This window comes from Hippoglossus hippoglossus, chromosome 7 (assembly GCF_009819705.1).
Source record: "Hippoglossus hippoglossus isolate fHipHip1 chromosome 7, fHipHip1.pri, whole genome shotgun sequence".
Taxonomy (NCBI): Eukaryota; Metazoa; Chordata; class Actinopteri; order Pleuronectiformes; family Pleuronectidae; genus Hippoglossus; species Hippoglossus hippoglossus.
The window spans coordinates 1,769,704-1,778,721 of record NC_047157.1 but is presented as its reverse complement, the minus strand read 5'-3'; the positions used below and the strand labels follow the sequence as shown (position 1 = coordinate 1,778,721).

Below are 9,018 nucleotides of genomic sequence, written 5' to 3'. Positions count from 1 at the left end.
AGCCATTTTGACATGAAATAGGTAAACACAGGTATTACTAATCGCATTCATTAAGGTTGGGCTGAATTTAGCCCAACCTTAATGAATGATCCTTATCCATAAAAAAGATGTTACGAAGCATTAAAGCTCCTTCAATCCATTCAATTATTATTATGGCAGCCACTGAAATACTTCCAGGTCATTTCACTCAGTCAGGAACCTTTCAAAGCAAAATGACTATTTGAACACACCCAAGGACTTATGTAAAGAACTGTGTGCCAGAGTGGTGGTGACGCTGTGTTTTGGTGCAGCAATAAAAAGCTGTGATCAAAGTTCAGTGTCCTGTGTGCGCAATGCCGAGACAACCCATGGTGACCTCTAGTGTTACAATGCATATTTGCATCAGATGCTGGCTCCATCCACATGGCCCCTAGGATTTACAATGACATGATGTCAGACAAATAAAAAGGGATTTAAATAAAGTTGTAAGGCACACACAACTGGAGTCACCCAGCAGACAATGGTGTCAAATCAGAAAACAGATGCAGTTCTAAAGGGTCAAACGAAGAGATGACGAAGGTCAATGTGAAGGTTACAGGTATTAAGATTAGATCATATTACAAACAGTGATGTAAATGATAATCAGAGCAGAAAAATGTGAAGATTCCACTAGAACTAGAAGCAAACACAGGAGCAGGTTTATAGGGTTTTATTGTCCAATCAGGTGAGGGGGACACATGACACATGGAGCTTCTCTTCCCAGCTTCTCCTTCCTCTTCTCCATCCTTATCACATTAAAGAAATTAATATCTCATCAATACATGTTACTGACTTGACTTCTTCCCCCGAGTCCCTTGCCTTATCGTCCGCAGATCCAGGCCACATCGTGCATTATGATGGTGGATCGCGAATCAGAGATGTGATAGTAATGGTGGATCCTGTATCGTGTTGGCATCTGATAGTGGTGGTGGACCACGATCAAGGTGGCAGCTGATGGTGGATCCTGATGGCGGCAGTGGATCCTGACTGTGGACTATAGTGGCCTCCGATTGTGATGGTGGATCCTGATCGTGGTGGCTGCTGACCATAGACTATGATTACAACAAGACTGCTTGATATACAATATGTCTCCTGAGATACATAACTGACAATAATCCATCAATTCATTGACCTTCCATTATGCTACAAACTGTTTATTCTAATCAATGCTGCAAATACCCTTATCTTTCTGATGTTCTCCTTTACACGTGGCATCTATTGCACTTCTGTCCATCCTGGGAGAGGGATCCCTCACATGTGGGTTTTTTAGTAGTTTTTCCTTACTCTTGTTGAGGGTTAAGGGCAGAGGATGTCACACCTTGTTAAAGCCCTATGAGACAAATTGTGATTTGTGAATATGGGCTATACAAATAAAATTTGATTGATTGATTAATTGATTGATGGTTTCAGGAGGCAGACACCATCTCTACATTTAAGGTTAGATTTAAAACGTTACTTTTTGATAAAGGTGAGTCCTGAACCAGCCCTTAGTTATGCTGCTATAGGTCTAGACTGCTGGGGGAACTCCCATCATGCACTGAGCACTTCTCCCCTTCTTTCTGTCTCTCTGCCCCCACATTTATTTATTTAACTATATGTCACTAATAATGGTTACACAACTGTTCCTGGTCACCCTTTCCCCCCCAGTCATTATTTCAGGTCTTTTTTGGAAGAAATGGACGCTGTGTACTCCAGACCAAAGATGAAAAGGACCATCTAGACTGTTACCAGCAACAAGTCCAAAAGCCAGGGTCTGTCATGGTATGGGGTTGTGTCAGTGCACTTGTTAAAGGTAACCTACACTTCTGTGATGGTACCATTAATGCTGAAGGGTACATAGAGATTTTGGAGCAGCATCTGCTCCCTTCAAGACAAAATCTTTTCCTGGGACGTCCATGCATATTTCAACAAGAAAATGCAAAACCACATTGTGCACACATTACAATGGCATGGCTGCGGAAGAAGAGGGTGGGGGTGCTGGACTGGCCTGCGTGCAGACCAGACTTGGCTACAATAGAAAATGTGTGGCACATTTTGAAGTAGTACGAAGACCACGTACTGTTGCACACCTTAAGACTTGTTTGCAGGAAGAAAGGGACAAAATGACCCCTGAAACACTTCATCACTTGGTGTCTTCAGTCCCTAAACATCTCTTAAGTGTTGTGAAAAGGAATGGCAACATTACAAAGTGGTGAATGCTTTACTGTACCAACTTTTTTTGAAATATGTTGAAAAAGTTTAAATTGAAATAAGTGTTTATTTTAAAAAACAATAAAATTCATGAGGTCAAACGTCAAATAATGTGCTTTTGTATTGTTTGTATCGTAATACAAGTCAAAGATAATTTATAAATCACTGTTCTCAGTTTTAATTTAAATGTAACGTACCGTCCCAACTTCTTCTGATTTGGGGTTGGAGTTAATGATGGAGTTTCCTCTCTCCAGTCACTAAAGGGTTTGCTCATTGTGGGAACTGCTGTGTTTCTCTCTCATTTGAAGGTCCTTTAAAGACCCTCTATGTCAAGTGTCTTGAGATAATGTATTTTATGAATGGACCTATGCAAATACAGTGGAGTTCAATGTGGGCGGGGCGCAGTCTTCCTGACGCTGTGGGGGGCGGGACTGTGACTCCGACAGGAAACCGACAGAAAGGCGAGTATCTCTGATAAAACAGTAGAATGGCTCCGAAGTGGCTCCTCAGAGGCGCTGTCTGCCTCGGAGCTCCGTGTGGAGCTGGAGCGAGCTGCCGGGTTCAGGCGACATATCGCGGTGTGACAATGTTCTGTGTTGACGACAGGCTAACGGTCCCGATCAACTCAGCCAAGTTACGCCGGGTTCACACCGGAGGCGGAAGCGCCCCGAAACGCCGCGCAGCGCAATTCGGGGCGCTTCTGTAGGGGTTCGGGGGTAAATGATGATGGTCTTCATAGCCCCCCCCCCCCCCCCAACCCCTCTCTTTCCTCTCTCTGTCTGTCTGCTTGTGTGCTTGTAGTGGATGGGCAGATGGGGAAATGTAATCATGTGGGGGAAAAATCGGGCATATTGAAACTCCAGGAGAACAGCAGGGAAATCCAATGTATGGGGTGCATATTTGATCATTTATATATTATATATATGTCATTTATATCGTTTAAAACGATTTTCAGTGTGTTTTCTGGCCCCGAGCGAAAAAAATAGACCAGACGCGGAAAACCATCGCTGCAGAGCGCGATCGCGTCCTCAGCGCTGCGCGACGCTTCGCAGCCGATGTGAATAGCCCAATTGATTAACATGGGGGCGGAAAGGAAGCGGACCGCTTTTCTTGGCGCTGCGCTGCGCGGCGCGGACCATCCGCGTCCGTGTGAACCCGGCATTAGCTACCTAACACTTTCAGCGTCCTTACAGAAGCTGCTACAAGTTAGCTGCTACTTCAGTGCTTCACACAGGCCAAAAGATGTTTGAGGTTAAAAAATAAGGTAGATAAGGTTGTAAAATTATGTTAAATCTGAAGTGGTTCACCAGAGGTTAGGTTGACACATGTGATGGGCCTTTATATGAGAGGTAAACAGCAGTGAGGAAGTGAAGCTCTGATGCAAAGTAAACTTGGCAAATACTCCTGAAACACCAGCTAGCTGAGGAGCTAACACAGTGTGTAAATACGGATGAAGCTGGATGGTTAGAGACTAAAGGGTGTGTATGGTGTCATGTGAGAGAGAAGCCACCACCCTAAACTTCTACATCTGGTTTGACGGGATTTTATTCAGGCACAGTTTGAAAACTCCTGTCAGAGAATATATTCTGAGATTACCATTTCCTGCTCTGGATGGAAATTGGCGGAACCTAATAACATCAGACTATTAAATTGGTTGATCTTATTTTAACAGCATTCAAACACCAAATCCAGAATGCAATCCAAGCTCTCAGTGTGGAATTAGATGGTTTGATATATTATTGCGTTATCGACTGTTATCAATAACACTTATTGACAGGTGTTATTGACTTTTGGCAACAACCTGCTCTAATCAGAAATGATGCCTCATCCCACATGTTTGCATTCACAGCCACATTGCTGGTAGTGATGTGCCCAGTTTTAGTTGTTGGCTGCCACACAAGAGGCGTGACGGATGGTATTTACACAACTCTGTTATGTTATGTAGTGTTTTATCTGTTTTAGGCCAGAGTCTAATTGGAAAATCATAGTTGGTCAGTAAACTGCTTTGGCCCTAAGTGAAACACTGTAAATATCTGGTGGAGTACCCTGAAATACTGTGGGCCAGTTTTTCACATGCCCATGATGCCACAACTAGATGTCTTGTACCTCTTGTCTAACGTGCAACAGACAGAGACTCATATTGGGATTATCATTTGTTCACTGTCTGGGATTTGTTGATCTGAGGTGTGAATGTGATTAAATTGCTACTTGGCTGCACGTCAGCACTGGATGATTGGGACAGTGGAGTAATGTCAAGAACTCCCAATGACGCATTACAAGTGATGTCAGTGTGTGGGCTTACATTGAAAACAATGGATGTACACAGTAATGTGTGCCTGTGTCCGAATGTTGCTCTCCCCCCTCTCTGTTCTCTCTCCCCCTTTCCCCCACCTCTCCTCTCAACACAACCTGTCAAGGCAGATGCCCCCTCCACCTTGTATCTTCCTGTGACTTTCTCTTTGTGGGAACAGTTGAGTTTCTCTATAATTTTGTAAGGTCTCACCCTTACTCTGTAAAGTGCCTTGACATAATGTATATTGTGAATTGGCCCTATACAAATACAATAGAAATACTAATTTAATTGCCTCCAAACTTAAAGGTTCACTTTGAGATTGATGCTGTGTTCAGATTGGCAACAGTGGTGCATGAAAAACGCAGCCTCTCTCACTCCCTCTCCAGCAAAAAGAAAAAGTTACATTTTCTTAGTTTTGCCTGCAAAGCAATTTGGCGTCATTAAGCTAAAGGTTTCCAGAGTTTTGTTAATTCTTTCCTGGATCCATACCTCACACCATCTTCAAACTCTCATCCTATCCTATTTCATCATTGTGCTTGTACACCAATCAAGCTCCTCACCTTGCAGGGTTGTTTTTGCTCTGAATGCACCGAATCAATAACAGAGTACATGTCTTTCTTCATTCTTTCAGATGGCTGCAATCAGAAAGAAACTAGTGATAGTTGGTGATGGAGCCTGCGGCAAAACCTGTCTCCTCATAGTGTTCAGCAATCATCAGTTCCCTGAGGTCTATGTGCCCACTGTGTTTGAAAACTATGTGGCAGATATTGAGGTGGATGGTAAACAGGTAAGCTGTTTATTATAATGTCACATTTTGATGTTCCGTTCTTTTTGTCAGGAGTCAATTAACACAACACGGGTGTGTAGACTGAGCCCCTGACCCTGAAGTTTGTTTCCCAATAGAACCTGAGCAGCACTTGGTTGTTAAGGGTGATACTGATATTTATATTGGACAGTTAAAAAAAAGATAACAATATATCTAATGTTAGTAATGTGTTTTAAACTAATGCTTTTTCCTTTGTGTCAATGAAACATGAACAAAGAGACACTATTTTTAAATGATAAACTTGTTTTTGAAATTCTGTCATTTCATGTCTAAACATACACTGATACAACACATATACATTACAAGGTAATATTGGGTTGTATATTGGCCTGGCTGATTTGTCCATTGACATATATACGTAGAATCCACATTGGCCGCTGGATCGAACGTTAACGTCGCTAATATATTGGGCGCAGAAAACTGGCCTGTAACCAAATGTTTCACAGTTTTAAACATGATTTAAACAAAATCTTGAATTGATTTTCAAGAAAATGTTATAAGATAATAAAAGTGCCTCTGGATTTCGGTTTAGTTGTATTTCAAAGCTTCTCCCTCAGCCAGAATTCGCCTGTTGTCTGAATCTGAATACCCTTCCTGTTTAACAACAGCTGATTATGAGCCATGGCTTTTAAACCTGATAATAAATCACCAGTTTGACATTTTGATGAACTATTAACAAATTGAACAAAGCTCAATAATAACTTGTTTAGCCTGTACATCAACAGAAAGAGAAAATTGACTGTTATGTACTGGAACAATTTTTTGTCGAACAACAGTTAACCTATCTTCACTACACTTCTATCAAACTTATCTGCTGTTTGCCTGGAAACCAGATAATGAGGATATAAGTCCTCATAAAACACACATTTCTCATGTAGTTTTTGTACGAGATACCAGAGGTGTTGTAAGTGTATTTTCAGGATTTTGGAGAGAGCTGGCTCACTGTCTTTCTCTGCACTGAACACATAGACATGAGATTAAAATGCATCTGAACGTGTGTTTTCCAAACCGTTGAACTATTCCTTTATCACCTTCAATACTCACATTTCATATATTGAAAGAGTTATCAGTGATTGTGAAGACATTAATTACATCACAGGGTTATTCTAAATGGTCATTCTAATATTTTCTTTGTCTTCTCAATGTTGATATATTTTATGCTTAAATTTGAGAGTTTCTGTCAATTTATTTCTACAACTACACATATTTTCTAATAATTTACAAACTTGAACTTCTCATTCCATAACCAAATATTTTGTAATGTCTGGTTTGTAATATATGTTTGTATATATTACTATTGGTAGAGCAGTGTCTTTTAATGCTAATTAGGGGTTTGTGAAGTATGTAAGTATTAATGTCCTTGACCCCTGTAGGTGGAGCTGGCTCTCTGGGACACAGCAGGACAGGAGGACTACGACCGACTGAGGATTCTCTCCTATCCAGACACAGATGTCACTCTCATGTGTTTCTCCATCGACAGCCCTGACAGCCTCGGTAAGATTTCTTTCCTGCCATTGTTTCTGACAAATGTACCATTTGCTCCACATTCAACAGGAACACTTTGTGCCCGATGCAGAGAACATTCCAGAGAAGTGGACTCCTGAGGTCTTCTATTCCAATGTGCCTATAATTCTGGTGGGAAACAAGAAAGACCTGCGGAATGATGAACACACACGTCGAGAGTTAGCTAAAATGAAACAGGTGAGTGGGGCCTGTACTTAACTGTGCTCATTCTGCAGCTTATACATGTTTAAACCTATGTGGTTATGTTCATACTGAATTTCATGATAATCCCAAAGGTTACTGATGTCAAAATGCACCGAATTAATCTTGGAAAAACAGTTTGTGAAACTGTAAGAGCGAGGAGTCTCCCATATTCTGCACTTTTGTTCTGGCATCAAAGCTATGCAAGATAGATGGTGTAAATGTATATCTGCACACACAGAGAGATAATATTGTGCAATGTTATAATTCCTCACTCCCTATCTCTCTACCTCTTTGTGTCTCTCACACACATGCACACCTCATCAGTACTCGCACACACACAAACATGACGTGCACGTCTACATGTACACTCAAAACAATGTAACAACTGAAACCTACATTTTGCTGTGAATATCTGTATGAGTTACAGCATGCTAAGCTTTCACTGTGTATGTGTAAGTGTGTGTATTTGTGCGTTTGTTTTTAAAATAAACATTGTTAGTATTCCATGAACAAACTGGCATTTTAAAGGATTGAAATACAGGAAAAAATTAATATTTGATATTTTTGTACACGACTGAAGTTGGTGACAAAACTTAAGTCATTATAAGGGAAAAATATATTAATATATAATTTTTTATAGCAGTTTTGGGTTAGGTGCATATTTGTCCTTACTGTAATGGGAGGATTTTTTTCTTTTTAATGTTATACTACACAAAAACAAATTATGCAAAAACATTCATGTTGTTGCTCATCAGTGTCATATGCCAGGCTCTGTCAACCCTCAAAAATTAATCTCAGTACCATGTTGTATATTAAAAATATGTTTAATATAAAAACTGGTGTCATTCAAACAAACCAGTATTTTTAAAGGGTTAAAATAATGAAAATTAATGAATATTTGTGATCATCATGATCAGGACTGATGTTGTTAAATATTACAGCAGATTTAGGGAGTGGACATTGTTGTACACGAAGGTGCCGAGAGTGTTTTTGAATGTGACACTACACCAATGACATATGCCAGGCTGTGTTAACCCTCAAAATTAATCTCATTACCATGTAGTATATGAAAAAAATCTTTTTTATTTTTTTTTTTTTAATGAATGAATTTAAATATTTATATATATTTATGATCAGGACTGAAGTTGGTTAAAAAATTACTTAGTTATTAAAACTGACAAATAATATATATATGACTGACTATGACATTCAGCTTAGGTCTAAAAAGAGTGTTTGTCATGATTGTTGGAACCAGAGGCCAAGTCCGAAAGAGAAGAACAAGTCAATATCTAGGTCACATCATTATGAATGATTTATGTGATGATGACAATGTGCAGCATCAGTGCTGTATACCCTACTGCACAGTTTCTGTGCAGATGATGTGGAAATAGCACTTTTCTAGGGCTTACTTCACTCACTTTACACAGCACATCTGTGGTGCAGTCAAATCATTTAAAACTGAAAAAGCTTTAGAATGATGCATTCTGAAATTTGATCAAGCTTCAAAAGGGACACGTGCAACCATAAAGTTCTGACATGATTTATCTTGGTCTAATTTTTTTAGATCATAACAACCTGTCATTTTAACAGGGGTGTGTAGACCTTTTTTATCCACTGTATGTATCAGCTGCTAAGAAGATACAAAGATGTAACGAGATCAAACAATAAAGTCATCCCATGTTCTGACACTTTTTAAAAGGATATCGATGAGTTGAGCTGATTTTATTTTTCTTTTTTGATGCGGCCACACAGGAACCAGTGAAGTCGGATGAGGCGAGGGACATGGCTAACCGGATCAATGCCTTTGGTTACTTGGAGTGCTCGGCCAAGACGAAGGATGGTGTTAGGGAGGTGTTTGAAATGGCCACCAGGGCAGCACTGCAGGCCAAGAGACGAGGCAAGAAAAGCGGCTGCTGCCTTTTATAGAGTGTCAGGTAACGCAGGATCAGGAGGGAAATAAACATCCAAGAAAACATCCCTGTGC

At 40.3% G+C, this 9,018-nt stretch overlaps 1 protein-coding gene across 1 annotated transcript; it reads left to right on the top strand.

Moving 5' to 3' along the window:
- The first annotated feature begins 2,675 nt into the window (after positions 1–2,675).
- Positions 2,676–9,018, top strand: LOC117765178 (ras-like GTP-binding protein O-RHO). The gene is made up of 4 exons (XM_034591524.1): positions 2,676–2,786; positions 5,133–5,288; positions 6,701–7,028; positions 8,787–9,018. Exons 2-3 carry the CDS (start codon positions 5,133–5,135, stop codon positions 6,929–6,931), a joined length of 387 nt encoding a protein of 128 aa, XP_034447415.1. The 5' UTR covers positions 2,676–2,786; the 3' UTR covers positions 6,932–7,028; positions 8,787–9,018.

Bases quoted from the DNA above. Each gene is read 5' to 3' on its own strand.
- LOC117765178 (XM_034591524.1), top strand. From the start codon at position 5,133: ATGGCTGCAATCAGAAAGAAACTAGTGATAGTTGGTGATGGAGCCTGC. The intron at 5,289-6,700 runs GTAAGCTGTTTA...TGACCCCTGTAG, and splicing joins TTGAGGTGGATGGTAAACAG to GTGGAGCTGGCTCTCTGGGA.